The sequence below is a fragment of the Cygnus atratus genome, chromosome 17, assembly GCF_013377495.2.
Source record: "Cygnus atratus isolate AKBS03 ecotype Queensland, Australia chromosome 17, CAtr_DNAZoo_HiC_assembly, whole genome shotgun sequence".
Classification (NCBI taxonomy): Eukaryota; Metazoa; Chordata; class Aves; order Anseriformes; family Anatidae; genus Cygnus; species Cygnus atratus.
The window spans coordinates 1,326,821-1,345,799 of record NC_066378.1 but is presented as its reverse complement, the minus strand read 5'-3'; the positions used below and the strand labels follow the sequence as shown (position 1 = coordinate 1,345,799).

General features: G+C 55.7%; 1 protein-coding gene across 4 annotated transcripts in view; it reads left to right on the top strand.

Moving 5' to 3' along the window:
• The window catches only part of OSBP2 (oxysterol binding protein 2), a 97,674-nt gene that overhangs the window by 54,661 nt on the left and 24,034 nt on the right, over positions 1-18,979 (top strand). For 2 of the 4 annotated variants that reach the window (XM_035571092.2, XM_035571094.2), the window contains one exon: positions 15,406-15,656. In XM_035571092.2, coding sequence (XP_035426985.1) covers positions 15,406-15,656 — 251 coding nt within the window. Of the gene's footprint in view, positions 1-15,405; positions 15,657-17,867; positions 17,944-18,979 lie in introns of those variants that run through there. The other 2 variants (XM_035571093.2, XM_050714243.1) reach the window with 2 other exon arrangements.

The window sequence follows — 18,979 nt, the reverse complement described above, 5'->3', positions numbered from 1 at the left end:
TCTAGGTCACTCACATCCCTCTGTTTCCACTGACCCTTCCTGACCCATGTGGAACTGGAAGAAGGTGGGTAACTGACACCTGCTCTGATCCTCTTACGCACGGGTAAGCTGAGCATAGGTGGCTCGGGCAGATGTAAACACGCATAAGGGCACGCATTAACGGGCCGGGGTCTGTGTCGCGCTGCCTGGCAGCTCAGCCTGGGTAGCTCTGTAATGGTTTCTCCAAAATCTTTGCTTGTGCAACTGGCTGAGCTGAGCTTACAAGTCTGTAGGGACACAACTGTGCGGGCTGTGCGTTATCCATTGCATTTGGCAGGAAAAAAGCTCGTCCTTTCCTGAGCTGCTCTGGGCAGCGTTGCAGAAGCAGAGGTTTCAGGACGGGTTGTGTCGCTGGTGCGAGCAGTTTGAAGCCCCCAGGGCTGACAAATTTTCCTGTCCTATTCCTGGTCCTGCTGCGGCCACAGTTCCGCAGGGACAGTGCTGTCACAGCCCCATGACCTCCTCCTTGCTTCCGTTTGCATCGCTGCTCCCTTCCCGGGAGCACGGTCCCCTGTCACTTCGTTCATGTTACTGAGGGCTGGCAGGGAAGGAGAGAGCTGACGGGAGCGTCGGAGCGTCCTCTGTCCATCTCTGACTGGCTTTGGGAAGAAGAGAGAGCCTGGGGCAGGCTGCGTTTTCCCTGCTGACAAGAGACGGCCAGAAAAAGACTTTTTTTTTTTAATAAACACCCGGCTGTGCCGCCAGCAGTGTTCCCTGTTCCTTCCGCTCCTGGGCACGAGGATGGGAGGCCGCTCCTCATGGCAGCTCCGCTCCTTGCTCTGCTGAAATCGTAGCCAGGCCTGCGGCTGGAAAACATTTGAACATCATTAAAAATGTACGTTCAGTGACGCGCTTGGAGGCTACCCGAGACCTTAGGTGGTTTTAAATAGCTGTGTGCAGGGCGCTAGGGAAGAGGAGGCAGGGATGGGAGCCGGGGCATGCCAAGCTGCGGTGGGGCAAGGCCTTGCGACCCGTGGACATGCGGAGGGAGGTTTCCAGTGGGTTTTCGTCTCAAAAAAACCTCACGAAACAAGTTGTTGTGGTGTAGCCCGGCTGGCAGCCAAACACCACACAGCCGTTCGCTCACCCTCCCCCCTCCCTCTCCGGGATGGGGGAGAGAAACGGGAAAGTGAAGTCTGTGAGTTGAGATAAAGACAGTTTATTAAGACAGGGAAAAGAATAACAACAATAATAATAATAATAATAGTATTAATAGTAATAATGTGTACGAAATAAGTGATGCACAATGCAGTTGCTCACCACCCGTTGACCGATGCCCAGCCTATCCCCGAGCAGCCGGCCCCCCCCTTCACCCCGGCTAGCCACCCCTATATATTGTTCAGCATGACGTCAGATGGTATGGAATACCCCTTTGGCCAGTTTGGGTCAGCTGTCCTGGGTCTGTCCCCTCCCAGCTCCTGCTGCATCCCCAGCCTGCTCGCTAGCAGGACAGAGCGAGAAGCTGAGAAGTCCTTGGCTTGGTGTAAGCATTGCTCTACAACAATTAAAACATCAGCATGTTATCAGCGCTCTTCTCATCCTAATCCAAAACATAGCACCCTGCCAGCTACTAGGAGGAAAATTAACTGTGTCCTAACTGAAACCAGGACACAAGCCAACCCCAATGGCGATTTTGCTGATCTGGGAACGTGCGGGTTTCAGCAGGGGTGTCACTGCCAGCCAGCTCTTTCCACCCAGGCTGGGAGTGGGGCTGTGCATGGCAGGGCTGGCAGAGCCCCGCATCCTGTACAGCCCTGCAACAAGGCTCCCATCCCCTTGCTGGGGGCAATGCCAGGCTGCGGGAGTGGTGCAAATTCCTACCAATCCATTGATGCTAAAGGATTTAGTACAGAAGTGGGCAGATGCAATTAAATAACAAAGTTTGTATGTTTTTTTCCCCACGTGCTTTGTTGGTCTGTTCAACAAGAGCAAACGATGCTCACTTATTTCTGACAACGCTCTGTTTGTGTGGCTAAGTGTTCGTCAGCCGGCTTGGCGATAGTCCTGAAGCCTTGGGGAGCGCAAGTCCTCCCTGCAGAGCTGTCTCAGTCTGCGTGTTGGCTGTGAACTCGGAGATCACCCGGAAATTAGAGAAAAGATGCTTTAGTAAAGTGCGAATTAGTAATGAGCATCTGGACACTGATCTTGTTGGCCCAAGACTGAGAATGGGTCGCGGAGGTTTTTGCTTCTCTGTTGCTGATACAAATATAGCCCAAGAGTTGGGATGCTCTGATGTGCAGTTGGTAGATTTGGGATTTGGTGGAGCCATGTAAGCAGACATCTGAGCTCCCTGGGCCAAACCGCAGAGCAACCCCGGGGGAAGACTGGGCCTCCTGCAAGCCTGGCCTCCTCCCATCGCCCTGGGCATGGCCGTGGGGAGGCGTCCTTAGCCCTGTGCCTGGCTGGCTGCGGACCCCACGGAAAGCAGAAAACGGAGGGATATGGAGCCTGTGGTGGAGATGGCAGCCCTGGGACATGGTGGGGGATCTGCTCCTCCTCAGGAGGCTTCTGGTTCTGGGCCAACACCTGCAGCACGAATTGGGCTTGGGAGTTTCTATAAATGCAGGGGTTATCAGGGCTGCCTGAACTATGACTGTGTTGATCTCCGTTCCATCTGCTGGGTAATGTAATGAACCAAGAGTACCCCAAAGGTCTCAATGTTACCATCAAAATCCCGTGGCAGAGGTTGTGTTGAAAGGGCTGGATACCATAGGTGGGCTGGGACTTGCTCCGCATCATTGTCATCATTTCTTCTTTGGTGAAGTCAGCAGAAGAGGAGCAGTTTTTGAAAGACTTTGACCCTTGCTGGGTGGCACATGTGGACCAGTATGGACAAGCATGGAGCCTCTTGGTGTCCTTCATTCACTATATTTGCTTTAATTTAATTTAATAGAGTAGCACCCGGAGAGCTGACCAGCATGCAGCATGCTTTTGTTTGTTTGTTCTTGTTTTGTTGAATCTTTTAACTTCTTGGAAGCTCTGCTCTGTGCTCAGTAACTCCTGAAGCAATCTGTGAATGAAATTCTGGCACGAAAACCTGCAGTTGCTAAAGGCGTGAAGAGGGAACGGGATCCCTCCGTGGATGAGGCAGCCTTGTAAAAGGGGATCTCTGCTGCAGCATGGATCCACGGGGAGGGGGAGACAGGTGTGTGATGGTTGGGGGCTGATCTGCTGGAGAGCAGCTCTGCAGAGAGGGACCTGAGGGTCCTGGGGGACAGCAGGGTGACCGTGAGGCACCAATGTGCCTGTGTGGCCAAGAAGGCCAACGGTACCATGGGGTGCATTCAGAAGAGTGTTTGCCAGCAGGTTGAGGGAGGTGATCCTCCCCCTCTGCTCAGCCCTGGTGAGGCCATGCCTGGAGTATTGTGTCCAGTTCTGGGCTCCCCAGTGTCAGAGGGACACAGAAATACTGGAGCGAGCTTAGAGGAGGGCTACGAAGATGATTAGAGGACTGGAGAACCTGTCGTACGAGGACAGGCTGAGTAGCCTGGAAAGGAGAAGACTGAGGGGAGACCTCATCAATGTACATAAATATCTGAGGGGAGGGTGTTGAGAGGCTGGAGCCGGTCTCTTTTCAGTTGTGCCCAGCGACAGGACGAGAGGCAACGGGCACAAACTGAAGCACAGGAGGTTCCGGCTCAGTATGAGGGGACACTGGGAAGGTGACAGAGCACGGGGACCGGTTGCTCAGAGAGGTTGAGCAGTCTCCTTTTCTGGGGATATTCAGACCCCGCCTGGGAGGCATCCTGTGCAAGGTGCTCTGGGTGATCCAGCTCAGCAGCGGGGTTGGACTCGATGATCTTCAGATGTCCCTTCCCACCTCAGCCATTCTGTGATGCTGTGATCCTGTGGGATGTGGGTAGCAGAAGCCCACTACCGTTGCAGAATGCCTACTGTGAGGAACGAGCCAGGTGCCTGTGTGCCTGCGCTGGTGAGCCCAGACCCCGAGGTGCTCCTCCAGGGGTGCTGGGAGGATCCAGGGCTGTGCTGTCGGGGCTTGTGCTGGGATCCTGGGCTTGGTGCTGCGAGATGCTCCGTGGTGCCGGCAGCGGAGACCTCCATTGTGGCTTCCCCGTGCGGATCTTCACCAGCACAGGGTTCACCAGAAAAGTATTTTTCTTCTTCCCAGGCATTAGTTGTGTAAATGCTCGGTCAGCTGTGATGTGGCGCCCCTTGGAGGCGTGCTGGGCACCCACCAGTCTCCCTGGTCCATCCAGCCAGGGGTGGTGGGGCTGGCAGGGCCGTCATGGCCAATTGTGCAGGTGTGGATGAAAGCAAAGCGGCAGCCTCTGGGGACCACAATTAGTGGTGCTTGCAAAAGAGGAGGCAGGCATTAACACAGCGAAGCAGAGCGTTGTGCCCTGAGCTGGCCCCGCTGCTCAGGTCAGTGCGCAGTGTGTCGATGCTGTTCCCCGTTGTATAACGAAAATTTTCTATTTTTATCAGGCTTTTTTTTTCTTCTTTCCTGGTGATGGGATGTGCAGTGTGAGTGGACAATTTTCTGGTAATGAATGGTTATTTCCCTGTAATCACACCTTCACAACCGTTCCTTTTTTTTACATTTTTATTCAGAACTGTCTGTTGGGTACAGGAAGGGGCATTTGGCTATGCCCAACGCAGCCAACTTGTCACCGTTGGAACAATGGCATCAGCTGTGGATTTGTTTTCATCTCCGGTTGGGCTCCCTGCCAGCTCTGCTCTTAGGGACGCACGGCTCTGGTTCAGCAGGTCCGAGCTCAGCTGGGTGGTTCTGGTGGCTGCCCGGCGCGTTCCTCTGGCAATGGAGAGTGGGCCCTCACCCTGCCTCCTCCTAAAGCAAGCGTGCTGATATCTGCTTGCAAAGAAAGTCCTCCTGGCTTCTCTGGAAGAGAGTTTTGGGGAGCTTTTTAAGAAATCTGCTTTGAAGACACCTGGGAGCAGCACTGAGGAGGAGCCCCCACAGGAGCAGGCCCCGGGCCGGAGCTGCAGCCCGTGGAGAGGAGCCCACGCAGGAGCAGGGGGCCTGGGGGGAGCTGCCGCCCACCCGTGGGGGACCCGTGCTGGAGCAGTTTGCTCCTGGGGGATGGACCCCGTGGTACGGAGCCGTGTGGGAGCAGTTCTTGAAGAGCTGCTGCCTGTGGGCAGCCCCTGCAGGCTCAGTTCGGGAAGGACGGCATCCCGTGGGAGGGAGCCCGCGTGGAACAGGGGCAGAGAGGGACCGTGAAGGAGCGGCGGGGACAAAGGGGACTGACCGCAGCCCCCATTCCCTTGCACCTCTCAGGGAGAGAAGGTGGAAGAGGGAGGATGGGGGGAAGGTGTTTTTAGTTTGTTTTCTTTGTTTCTCACTGCTCTAGCGTGTTAGTAATAGGTAATGAATTCCATTCATCTCCCTATGCTGAGTCTGTTTTGCCTGTGATGATATTGTTGAGCGCTCCTTGTCCTTACCTCAACCCTTGAGCCCTCTTGAGTGTATTTTTTCCCCCTTTCCCACTGAGGAGGGGGACAGAAAGTGATTTTAGTGGAGCTCAGCTGCCCAGCTGAGTAAAACCCCCACATGCAGTAACCGAGGCTCTTGGCTTCTTCTCCATTCCGTTGTGGACACGGAGAACAGATCATTCCCTTCTGCTTTGCAGAAATTGTTATTTGTAGACCGTTAGCATGTCTCCAGTCACTGTTCTCCGGTTTTTGCTCAACACCATCCTTTATTTTGGTCTCTCCCTGCAGGTTGTTTTCCAGCCCCGCTATCGTTTGCATTGATAGCTTTTTATGGTCACATCTGTTTTAGGAGTGCAGAATCCCAAACTGGGTACGGGTTCGTGGGGACTGATCGGAAAGCACGTCACGTGTCTCAGATAGTACTGTTCGGTCCATGTAACCCTGAATTTATTCACTTTTTTTTAAGCTCACTTTTAAATCTTTTATTGCAGTTCCCTCTGGATTTGTAGCCAGCTGCAATTGCTGGCTCCTTTTTCATGCAGTATCTGCTGGGTTGGTGCTCTCTAGCTGGGGTAGTTTGGCATCCTGCATTTATCACATCCTGTATTTCAGTCGCCGTTTCTACACTGTCTCCACACTCTTTTGAGTTTAAACCCTGTCTTGCTATGTGTTTTCAGCCCATCTTTGTTGCCTGACTTACTGTTGTGTTGGAGTTGTTTAGGTGATGGGATAATCAGACAATCCCATATGTGCCGGAAAGAGAGAATGACAGCAATCCAGACAGAGCGCAACATTTGCTGCCAAGACTTATTGACTGGTAACATCATCGTTTTCTAATTGCAGCAATAGAATTTTTTCTGGCTGGACTGCAGTCATCGTAATAAAAATACTTTGTACTTTCCCAATGCTTTTTGTTCAAAACAGCAGAAGTCTTTTCCATGCATTACTGGGCTGCAGTGCCCACTCTCCATGCAGGCTGGTACTTGAACACTGCACAGGAAAGGAAGCAGATAACATCAGGTGGGTCAAAATTCATCACACATGCACTGCTAGAACCTATATGGCTTTGTGCTGTAAAGGGACAAGTAGTATTTGTTTCCCAATGGGATTTTGAAAACAAAACCTATTTCAGGTTACTCTTGGACATGTGGTGGTGCCAGCGCTGCACCGAGGCATCGACCCGAAGGCGGCTCCAGTTTTATAAAGCAGATTTTGGTCCAGGCTGATGGCTCAAAGACATTGCTCAGCGCTCACATGACAAGCAGCTCTGTTCACCTCCTTTGGAAATGAGTCCTCACAGCCCAGTCACAGGGAGAGACAGCGAGGGGCTAGTGCCAGAACAGGTCAGGACCTATTGATCATTTCGGCTGGCCTCCTTGTTTGCATTGACTTTCTGATGTCCTGGAAGAAATTCCTCTGCAACCTCCTGTCAGCAGCATCCCTCCTTCCAAGGAGGCATCTTGCTGGGCTCAGCCTCGCTATCTTTGTTTTGGGGTCTTGGCTCCCTCTAGTTTTCCTACCAGGGCTCATTTGCCTAGTGAGCTGTAATTTATCCTGGATGAGAGGCAAAGCCATTAATCCCAGCTGCTTTCTATCCCTTTGGTCTTTTTTTCCTGTCTTTTCAGTCCTTGTGTTGCCTTGGTGTTTGTTGTCCTAAAAAGAAACAAGCAGGAAATATAGGGCCATGTAACAGCGTCACTTCTCTTAGGTTTGGCTCCAACCAGTTGCACCAGAGCAGTCGAGGAGGTTCCTGGAGTGTGTGGAAGACAGCTTCCTGGCTCAGCTGGTTAGTGAGCCTACTGGGGGGATGCCCCACAAGACCTGCTGTTCATGAACCAAGAAGAGATGTTGTGGAAGATGTGGTGGTCGGGAGCTGTCTTGAGCAGAGCAACCAAGAAATGACAGAGTTCTTGGTGAAGTCAGGAGGGGGGCCATTAAAACTGCTACCTTGGACTTCCGGAGGGCAGACTTTGAATTGTCCAGGATACTGGTAGGGAGGGTCCCTTGGGAGTCAGTCCTGAAGGGCAAAGAGGTCCAGGAAGGCTGTATGCTCCTCGAGGAGGAAGCCTTCAAGGAGGGAGCAGGCTGTCCCCATGTACTGTAAGACAAGCCGGCAGGGAAGAAGAGTGGCGTGGCTGAACAGGGAACTTTTGCTGAGACTCCAGAAGAGTTTATGTTCAGTTCAAGAAGGGACAGGCAGCTTCGGGAGAGTACAAGGAAGTTGCTTGCATGTGCAGGGAGAAAATTAGAAAGGCTAAAGCCCAGCATGAGCTCAACCTGGCCACTGTGGTAAAAACCAACAGAAATGTTTTTACAAGTATATTAACGGTAAGAGGAGAATCTCCATCCTTCACTGGACGTGGTGGGGAACATGACTACTGAGAATAAGGAGAAGACTCAGCTTCTCAATGCCTTCTTCTCAACTGTCTGGACGGCCAGGCCCAGAGAGTGGTGGTGAATGGAATGAAATCCAGCTGGTGACCGGTCACAAGTGGTGTTCCCCAGGGGTCGGTGTTGGGGCCCATCCTCTTTAATATCTTCATTGATGATTTGGACAGGGGGATTGAGTGCACCCTCAGTAAATTTGCAGGTGACACCAAGCTGGGGGAAGTGTCGATCTTCTGGAGGGTAGCATGGTCCTGCAGAGGGACCTGGACAGGTTGGATCAATGGGCAGAGGCCAATGGCGTGAGGTTCAACATGGCTCAGTGCTGGGTCCTGCACTTTGGTCACAACAACCCCATGCAACCCTACAGGTTTTGGGGCAGAGTGGCTGGAAAGCTGTGCAGAGGAAAAGGATCTGGGGGTGTCGGTCAATGCTCACCTGAAAATGAGGCAGCAGTGTGCCCAGGTGGCCAAGAAGGCCAACGGCATCCTGCCTTGTGTCAGGAATAGTGAAGGCAGCAAGACCAAGGAGGTGATGGTCCCCTGTACTCAGCTCTGGTGAGGCCGTACATCAAGTACTGTGTTCAGTTTTGGGCCCCTCACTACAAGAAGGACATGGAGGCCCTGAAATGTGTCCAGAGAAGGGCTGCAAAGCTGGTGAAGGGTCTGGAACACAAGTCTTATGAGGAGTGGCTGAGGGAATGGGGGTGTTTAGTCTGGCAGAGGCTCAGGGGAGACCTTATTGCTCTCTACAGCTACCTGAAAGAAAGTTGTGGGAGCTGGGGATCAGCCTCTTCTTGCAGATTACTAGCGATAGGACAAGTGGGAATGGCCTCAAGTTGCACCGGGGGGGTTCAGGTTGGAAACTGGGAGACATTTCTTCTCTGAAAGAGTGGTCAGGCGTTGGAAAGGGTTGCCCAGGGAGGTGATGGCGTCACCATCCCTGGGGGTGTTTAAGGTAAGGCTGGATGTGATACTTAGGGACATGGTTTAGTGGGTGATATTGGTGGTAGGGGGATGGTTGGACCAGAAGATCTTGTAGGTCTTTTCCAACCATAATGATTTTATGACTCTGTGATTGACAAAATCACAGTTACAGAAATCAAGAGAAAGAAGTAATATTTTTAAAAATCAGAACTGAAGAATTTGCTTTCCTTCTTTATTTCAACATAGCATAGTGGCAGATTGCTCTCTTGGCCAAGCTGTCATCCCAAGAAAGGCTCCAAAAATTTTTAAACCCATTTGTTTTTTTATCATTTTGGTATCTAGCCTATTTTACATACTCATTTTCAATACGTTTTTAACCAGATATGAATGTCTTCTCTTTGTATGTTAGATTCTCCTTTTTATTACAGCTGTGTACTATGTCTGATGGTTAACCAAAAGTGATTATTAGAAGTGATGGAGTTTCGCCTGCCACAGAGTTGTGGAGCACCTGACGTCGGAGGGCACCTCTGGTCCAACCTTGGGCCAGCTTACACTAGCTCTCTCAAGTCCTTAGGCTTGAATTTCTTCAAAATTGAGCATTTTGATTCTGTCCACAATACTTATGGATTTCAGATGGGTCTGGTGGGACGTTTTGTAAGGTCTTTGAGCTCTGGGTCTGTTCTGCAGAGCCCCGTGGTGGGCTCCAGTGCTGCCTTCGGCTCGCTCCCACCACCTGCTCCCACCGAGTGACTTGAGGAAATGTCGCAGCTTGTCATAACTAGCCAATATTTGCTATTTTTAGGTATCCATTTGCTTGAACAGCTTTCCATTTGCATTAGCAATAGAAGAAATATCCCTGCCAGGTTGGTGATAATTGCTAAGTGATCACCCAAATTTGGAACGATTTATGACTGATTATTTGCGCTGCTATTTTGATGATTAATTTCCAGCATAATTCTTTCCAACCAAAAAAGCACCGCCTGTGCCTGCTTTTGTGGGTGCTGTAAAAATTCATCCCTCTCTTGGCAGCCAGGCCAGACTATTAAATATAGATACCAGTTTGCATTTAATATTCATAGCTATTAAAAGTGAGGAAAGCAGATGAGTTTTCTGGAGCCAATGTGGAAATTGCTCCAGCTGAGGAGTGGCTGGGGATCAGCATGTCCCAGCGCTGCGATAATCCCAGATGGGGAAGGCTCCCTGTTCTGCACCGGGGCGGTGGCGGCAGGGAGAGCAGTTGAAGGAGGACCAGAGGGACAGACGGAGCCTCCTGGTGCAGTGGGGGTGATTTCCACGGTGCTTTTTTGCCTGTCATTGCCCCCGCCGAGGTTGGCTTTGGTGCTTGCCTGTCCTCACGGACCTTCTCTGTACTGCCTGGGGAGGAGAAGAGGCTCCTACCAAATTGGCATGGGATTTCTCAGAGATTCTCCTACCAAAACACATTGGGATTTCTCCTGCATTTACCTGCAAAGCTCCTTGACAGGTATGGGAAAAGTCAGGAGCAACTGCACAAGGGGTAGAGCTGCAAAACAGAAGTCCGGGTCTGGAAAATTGCTCGCTTCACGTTGAGCTTTGCAGCATCATCCCGTCGTGTTTCTTTGTGCCCTCCCCAAACCCAGGAGACGTGGAAGGAAAAAAAGTAAAAACAAAATCCCACCAACCTCAAAATAAAAGCGTGCTTTAACGGAGCCGAACCAAACCTCTCCAGCCCTAGAGAACAGAATGGCTCTCGAGCAGCTGTTTCCCTCGTTGCTCCCGCAGCACAGGCTGGACAGGAGGAAGGCAAGGGACGGGGGGACAGGGGCTGTGGTTCTCGGGGTCGCCCCCAGGCAGAGGGGATCAGGTGCCATGGCCAGTGGTGATTTGGCAGCCAACATCTCCCTGCGTGCTTGCTGCCAAGGCCGGCGAAGGCGCTGGTGGTCCTAGCCCCAAAATGAGGTGGGAGAAGTGCGCTAGCATTGAGCGCGTCCTCCACTGCAGAGGAACTGGACACTGTCTTCAGTGACCCCAGGTGGCAATAAACACCGGCATTTGTTACATCTGAGCCTACTAAGCTGAAGCTCTGCTTTTTCAATAGGAAGCCTTGTTATGTGTGATGACAATCGTGTGCTGCTGGCTGGTGGCCTGGAAGCATCAAGCGCAGGTTGGTTTCATCCAGTTCCTAAAGACACCAAGGTGGAAGCGTTGAGTTGGCTTCTTCTGCAGTCCTCTGACCTGCGGGCCCGGCAGTGTTCCAGATGCACTTCAGGTGATGAAGGGATCTCAGGGCTTTCCAAGAGACCTCTGGTGACAGCTACGGAGAGAGAAAAGAGAAAGCTTGGACAGAGGCAGCTCACGGGCTGTGCTGACTTTCCCTGGGGAAGCTGCCACGGCGGATGCTCTCTGCTGATGCTTTGGGTGCCTCTGTCCCCAGGCAGGCGAAGTCATCTCCCAGAGTCTGAAGTGTGTGGTTGGAAGGACATTGCACGCTGCAGCACTTCCATAGTGATGGGGAAAACCGCCCCTGACGCCTGTGTCTGTCCTGCCTAGGAGAGCACTGAGCAGGGGGGCTGTGCCCTCCTGGTTATTGCTTCGAGAAGCTCATTAGCCCTGCAGAGTTCATTAAAACCACCGACACTGTTCCCCCATTTACTACAGGCTTACTCTGTAATCCGTTGCGAAGTTTGAAGCCTCTGCCCAGCTCCACGTCAACGTTTTGGTGATGTTGGCACCAGCCAGCTGTGCCGGAGCCCCTCTCCAAACCACGCAGGAGCAGTGGATTTGCTGTTTTAGCATCCTTCACGTGTCGGCCTGATCCCTTGTGCTGTCGGGTTTCTGGGGGCACCCGGCTGGTGGGAAGGGGGCTGCGTGCCTGAGGACACTGCCTCAGTGGCTTGGGTGCTCACAGCACAGCTCTGTTCCGGCCATGGAGGGCAGCTTGCAGCACGCTGTTTGTTTTTGGGCTGTGGGCGGCTGGTGTGGGCGCAGGAGCACCCATCCCGCTCAATCCCACACCTCCTTTCCCATGTCAGCTCACCTACCGGCAGAAAGCCAGGTGGGATTCCCTGAGAAGTTAAAGGTGATGCAGGAAGCAGAGGGTGTTCTGGAAGTGAGGATACCCAGGACGGGAAAGGTTTCTGCTCACAGGGCGAGCACGGGTCAGGATGTCGGAGCAGCCTCCGTGCTGGACCCCGAGAGGAAGGTCGGCGATGGTATAGGAGCTCTCAGGGCTAGGTGCCCTAGGTGTGGCTTTGGGTTGGAGACGTCACCACTGGACTATGAACGTAGTTTGGGAATCTTAGAATAAAAGCTGACCAGGACCTCCTCCTGGTCCATCACCTTCCCCCAAAAGGAGAAGAGGACCAGGAGGTCCATTCTCTCCTGGCTCCATACATCCGCGGGAGCACCGAAATACCCTGGCTGTGAGCAGCAGCACCATGGGTTGCTGTCGTGGCCAGCACGGTGTGGCTGGGGTCCCCGGCCACTCCCCTGCCACCTCCGGTGTCACCGGTGTCCCTGAAGGCTGCAGCGCAGAGAAACGCCTCCCCCTCCAGCCAGCGTGCAGCTTTCCACCAGCACTGGGGAAAGAGCAAGCGGTATTGAGCTGAGGGAACCTCAGGAGGCAGAAAACGGGGACATAATGGGAGCCTTACTGGGCTCCTCGTGAGCTGGCGCTGCAGGCACCAAGGGCTGGTGTTGCTCTCCAGGGCTGCTGGGCTGAGAAACAGCCCGAGGAGGCTTACGGCCGCCGGCTGCTGATCCATTTTACACAGATTAAATAGCATCACAGCTCCAAAAATAATCCTCCAAGCTTGCAGCGAGGCTGGCTGTTCCTATAGCAACTGGTTCATGCCAGTGCCCTACAAATAAAAATCAAAACAGATTCCCTTTAAGTTTGTTCGCAAGTCAAAACAAAGTATGAAAGAGGGAATGAACGGGTCGCGGGGGCCCGGGTGCATAGTGTGCGAAGGAAGCACGTGCATCAAAACAAAAGCTGCGTGTGTTCCTGGGGGAGGTGGGCTGCAAACCCGGGGACTTGGCCACGCAGCGGTGAAGACACAGGGCAGCATCTCTCGGGCGCTGCCATCGCCCCACCTGCGGTCTGAGCTCTGCCGGCTCCCTCCCGAGCTCCCCGGCACCAGGGACTGTTGGTTTCTCCAGTTCCTGAGGGCGTTTGTGAGCCCGAGTCACTGAAATTGGGAAGCCCCCAGTGGGGTGAGTTTGCTGGGCAGGTGGCACACGCATCCCTGCCTGCTGCTGCGGATTTGGGGCAGTTTTTGTCCTCAAACGAGGAGACCTGAACGGTCTCTGTCTCCATGGGTGTTTCCTGATCCCTGGGGTGTTTCACCACGTACTTCAGCAAACCAAAGCCTGTTTTTTTTCTTGGCTGAGTTGTTAGAAAGGCCTGAATGAGGGTGAGCTCCCCAAGTGCCCTGGCACTTGGCCATGCTCAAAGCCAAGCCCTCCAGGCCAGGGCTTGCGGCCGCTTCACCTTTCCAGATGAGCGAGTCCTTTATCCGCGGCAGTAGCAGCAACTTGGGCGTGATAAATCATCTCCAGTGCTAACCGGAGGCGGTGGTAGCCTCATGGTGATGTGGTTTCACTGGGGCTGTCCTCCCCCAGGTGGGAGGGAGGTGATGGCTGAGAAGGGGCCGATGCCAGTGCAGGGTCCAGCCCTGTCCCCGAAACGTTGCCGCTAGCGTCCTGGTGGCACCGAGAAACCAGCTGGGAAGTGGCCGGCTTTGCCTGACCCGACTGCTTTTGGGTCCCAGCTGGAGGCAGGGTGGCAGCAGGGCTCCCTCCGCTTAGCCCCGGGGGTGCTCTCACCACCGAGCCGCTGGGCTGGGGTCTCGCAGGGCTTGGAAGGGTCCCAGCGGTTGTGGCTGTGGGCTGGAGCTGCGTCCTCGGAGTCGGCTCCGTTCCGGTGAGTGCCGGAGGTGGTTTGGGGGCTTTGCAAAAATGTTTGTCCTTTAGCTTGCTCTGATTTAATTGTAACCGTGCCTTCGCGTTCCCTTCTTCCCGTGCGCTGATTTCAGTTAATTACAGCAAATTATGTTGCTGGTGAGTGATGTTTTTATTTTACCGTGACTTACAGGGTTCGAGCTGGGTCTCTCTGAGCTCAGGCACTCCCAGGTGCTGTGTAAGAGAGAAGGGGAGGAATATTCCTCCGGGCCAGCCATGGCTGAGGGGTCCCCAGCTGAGCACAAAGAGCAGCATCGCAGGTGGCACGGTCAGACCCAGGCGTTTGTCTGATTCTGCGCAGCGGCGAGAAAATGGGGACGGGGGGGATTTGGGGGTTAAATGCTGCCTGGGGGCAGGCAGAACGATGCTTCCTGCTGCTTGGCGCTCCTACAGCACAGTTTTTGCAGTGTTTGTAAATAGGTGAGGTTGCCTTTGGGAAGTGTCGCTCGTGTCTGCAAACAGAAAAATCCCAGATCTGGTTCTTCCCCTGGAGTCATGCAGAAGTAATGGTGTTTTGGGGTAGCTGCCAGGTGTCTGCGATGGAAAGACTTGGAAAATGGAAAAGCAGACCTCAGGGGGGATTTGGTTACTTTTCCTTACTGCTGGCTTCAGTTTTGCTGCTGGATCTGTTGAAGTTGGCACGCTCAAGATGCCTGCAGCACAAGCCTTGTGCACCCTCCCGGAACGTGTCCCATAAACCCTGTGCGTTCCCTCTCCTCACCCCGTGCCCGTCCCATCCCCTCCGCCATCCCCAACACCGGCCCTGGGGTCGTGGGGGTGCTCAGAGCCCTCCGGGTGGCCGCGGCTCATCGCCTGCCTGCTCGGGGAGGTCTGTGTTGACTCCAGGTGCTGGCACCACGGGGCTCTGACCTTCGAACCTCCTCCTTGGTGCCCACCAGGTGCCTCGCTCCTGGCTTCGGCCGAATCAGATGGCGGCATTGGAGATGCTGCCCTGGTGCTTTCCTTCACCAGACGTCTGCATTTCGCTGCGTTCCCAGGTTCCAGCGGGGCTCTGATTCTGTTCTCCCACCCTCGAGCTGTGCAGGACAAGCCTTGGTCTCGGGCTCTGCTTCCTTGTCCTGTTCCATCCTTCTGAAGCGGCCTCTAAGTTAGGTGTGCTGCTCCGTTTGGGTTGGTTTTCTGTTTTTAATCATTCTGGAGTTACAGCTGTAACCATTCCTGTCGTATCTGACAGATGCTGGTCACGGCTTTCTGCCCGCTGAAGGGGGGGGAAGGTTTGGGGTAGAGGCTGTTTTTAGGACCTGTCCCTTGGGTGAAATGGATTTGTCTGGCACAACGCGCTCCTGGCAGAGCCAGCGGCTCTGTCCACTTGGAGACGTGTACAAGGAGAGGGGCCGCCTTCCCCGCTGCCACCAGCACACCGTTCCCGTGTCACCCCCATCCCTCAGCCTTAGCAGCCCTGAGCTGAGTCCCGGTGGCAGCGGCAGGAGCCCTCCTGACGCCTTGGGGTGCTCTCCCAGGTTGCTGTCGGTGCCAGGCTTTGCGTCCCAGCTCAGAGGGATGCCAGCGGGGCGGCCGAGCAGGGGGTCGGGGCCGGGCTTGTGCCCTTCCCTCTGCCCCGGCGCATCCCTGCCTGCGTGGAGGAGGCGGGAGGAGGCAGGAGGTCCCCCTGCCCGCTGGTACGGTCCGGGGGTAACCATGGAAACTATTTTTTTTTTTTCCATCCCTCCCTTTGCAGATGACTCGGGCGATGAGGAGCCCGCCTCGCAGTCAGACAAGAGCGAGCTGCACGGCACGCTGAAAACCCTCTCGAGCAAGCTGGAGGACCTGAGCACTTGCAATGACCTGATCGCGAAGCACGGGGCGGCCCTGCAGCGCTCGCTCAGTGAGCTGGAGAACCTGAAGCTGCCGGCCGAGAGCGGCGAGAAGATCAAGGCGGTGAACGAGCGAGCCACGCTCTTCCGCATCACCTCCAATGCTATGATCAACGTGAGTGCTGCCGCGGTCGCGAGCAGGCAGGGCGAGGCATTTTCTCCTCCTCCTCTTCTTCCTTTGCCCTTCCCCTCTTGCACGGCGCCGAACCCCTCGGGGTGGCTGAGACTCTGCACAGCGCGGGTCCTGCGCCGGCCGCCCCCAGTTTGGATGCAGAGCGTGGTAAAGCAGAGGTTTGGGGTGCTGGGGGCTTTTTGGCCACCGCTGGCAGCGGCTTTCAGGCTGGCACGGCGATTCAGAGCCTGCTGCAGGTTCGGAGCCCGGTCCCCTTGTCGCTTGCGCCGTCGCTGCTGTCAGTGAAGCCGTGCTCCTCGCTTTGCACGACCCAGGGCTTCAAGCCCGTGGTGTTCACGGGCTGCATGGTGCCAGGCTGCGCACTCCCCGAGCTGCCTGCTGGAGCCGGTCACCGCTCCCGGCCCTGCGCAGCGCCGCCGGGCTTCCCACCCGGATTCGGACGGCTTCTGGTGGGATGTGGGGCTCGTGGGGCTGCCTCTGTTGGAGCGAACCAGCCCCTCCTGGGAGCGCTGGCTTCCCTGGGGAGGGGAGGAGAGAGCGAAACTAAATAAAAAATTGAAAGGAAAAAGGAAATTCCAGCCTGACAGGCACGGAATAATGTATGAAGGCAGAGCTCGGGGAATCGCGAAGGGAGCAGCGCTGTCCCGGCCCCGAGCGAAAAGGAGGCCGTGTGTCATTTTGTGTGTGCTCAGAGGAATAATCAGGCCGGCGGCTGCGCGCCGGGCGCTCGCTGGGGAGCGGCTTTCCCGAGCCGGCGCTTCAAGCTGGGGAGCAGCTCTGTGGGTCCCCGTGCAGCGCTGCTGCTGCTGCCCCGAGTTCCTCAGAGTTTCGGTGTGCCCGGCCAGGGTGTGCCAGCAGGAGGCGAGGGGGTGCAGGAGCAGCTGGGGAGAGGGCTTTGGCAGCAGCCCCTTGGGAAGGGGCAAGCAGGGCGATACCTGCTGCCTCCAGGCCGAGGAGGAGGAGGAGGAGGAGGAGGAGGAGGCGGCGGGGGGTTGTGGCGTGACAAAGGCTTGAGCGAGGGCTTGGCTGCCTGGACGGTGGGGAACAGTGCGAAAAAAAAAAAAAAAGGATGGGAGGAACTCGGCGTGGTTTGGTGAGTCCGAAACACGGAGTAAAGAGGGGCTGTGGCTCTGGTGGGTGTCCGGGGTGTGTTTCAACGGTGTCCTTTTCCATGTTTGCTGAGCCGCTGGGGGAGATGCCAGAAGGGAAGAGGCTGTAACGGGGAAGAAGCAGGGCGGGAGCTGGGTGGCAGCCATGGGGGGGGTGCTCGCGGCTCTCCCTGCTTTCTGCTGAGCCCCTTGTTCTGCGGTGAGGCGACAGGGCCAGGAGCAGAGCCCAACCCCATGCAGCTGGGACCCCCAGGATGGGTGGGGAGAGCCGCTGGTATAGCCTGCGTACACACCCCGTGAGCATTTCTGCACCTCGATTTACCTCGTTGGCACGGGGTGATGCCCTCTGGGAAGCCCCTGCCGACGGCCTCTCCTGGGGCAGGGGTGGCTCTGTGCAACGCGGAGCTACAGAAACCTTCCAGATAGAAATGTTAAACATCGCTGCGGAAAAGCCCATGGGTCCAAGCCATCTCCTGGCGGTAGCGGGGAGGATGCTGTCTGTGTGCCCACGTGGGTCCTGGCAGGCCCCTCGGGACCACGCGAGCTGCTTTCAGTGTACCAAGAGCTCTGTGGGGTCTGTCTCTGATTTGGGACCCACATGAGGAGTGGGTGAGGGATGGGGCCGGCCGGGCACGCATCCCGGTCCCGTTTCCACCCGGTCGGGGATGATGGGATTATGTAAATGTCCCCGTGCCGTGGGGGGCAGCAGCAGGCGAGTAGAAATAAATAAATACATATGTAAATGCAACAGCTTCGCTGTTAAAGGTGACCTCCGTGCTGCAACCGTGCCGTGCGTGCCGCTGGGGGCCTGGGTGCCCTCTGCAGCCCCCCCTTCTCCTTGGGAGGCCGTCCCCCCGCTCCTCGCCCCACTGCTCCTGTGCGAGGGATAGCGGGGGGAGGTTCGGGCAGGGGAGAGCTGGAGGTGCCGGACCTTTGTGGTCCCGGCGAGGATTGGAAAGACAGCGGGACAGCCCCAAAATCTGCGCGCAGACCTCCGCCAGCTGCCCGTTCTCTCCGCTCCGTCCTTATTTTGAAGCCTTGCGTAATAACGCACCGGGCGAGACATGTGGGAGAGCTCGGCCGAGCCGATGCCGCCGGAGCCTGAGGAGCGACAAAGCGGAGACACAGAACAGCAATCTGCCGTGGGGGAGGAGTGGGAGGTACGTAAAAATAAGAGGAAACAAATTGAGGGGTTAATTAGAGGAGCAGAGAGAAAGAGCCCTGTGCTGAGCGGTGTGGACGATGCCAACCGGCACAGAAAGCTCCCGGCTCGGGATTCAGCAGCAGGCGGGGGCCCCGCGCACGCGGTGAGGAAGCGACTCGGGGCGTCAGGAAGAGCTCGAGATGCTGTGAGTGTTGCTGGAAAGAGGCTTTTAAAGGGAGCGGGTTTTGCTACGGCAGGGCTCAGAGGCAGCTGAGCCACGTGCAAGCGTGCAACACCCGCTCTCTTCCTTTTCCTTTGTGCTTTTTTAGGGATGATGTGAGCACAGGGAGCAGCAGGGCTCGGCCGGGCTGCGTGTCGCTGCGGGGCTGGTGCTGTACCTCGAGGCCTGGGAGCAGCCCGGCAGCGGGAGGAGGAGGAGGGCAGGGGGAAGAAGGCTCAGGCACGTGGGCACAGCCCGTGCGAAAAGGGCGAGGGTGCAGTGCTGGCCGCGAGATGCTGGGGTGTCGCGTTTGGGGACGAGATTTGTGCGTGGCAGGCGGTCACGGGGACCCAAAGGACTCCGCTGCTGTCCCTACAAGAGACTCCAGGCTGACCCCCAGTGCGGGTTTCCCTTTCCCACGGCAGCAAAGCCGCCCGGAGCGCTGCCACCCTCTCCGTGATGCCACGAAGGACGCGCTTCCCCAGAGCTGCTGACGGGCCGCTCCTCTGGGCTCCAGTGCCAGCCCTGCCCAAATTCACTGCTGTTTCAGTGCCGTGAGCCTCCTGTGGCCCCGCGGGGGTGGTGGTGTGATTAATCTGTACTCCTAAAATTGTCTCAGCGTTAAAGCAGACTGACGCGGGGCACGTGCTCCGAGTGGCGCTGGGCTCACCACAGCAGCCTCCAGCCTCGTGCATCATTTTTGTGGCTTTGGCGATAGCTTAACCCCTGCCTGTGCCGGTGCTGGGTTGCAAAGCTGCCCGAAGCTGATAGGGAATGGGGTCCCAGGCATCGCCCCACTGGGGAGGCTCGGGCACCGGGGTGACCGCCTGCA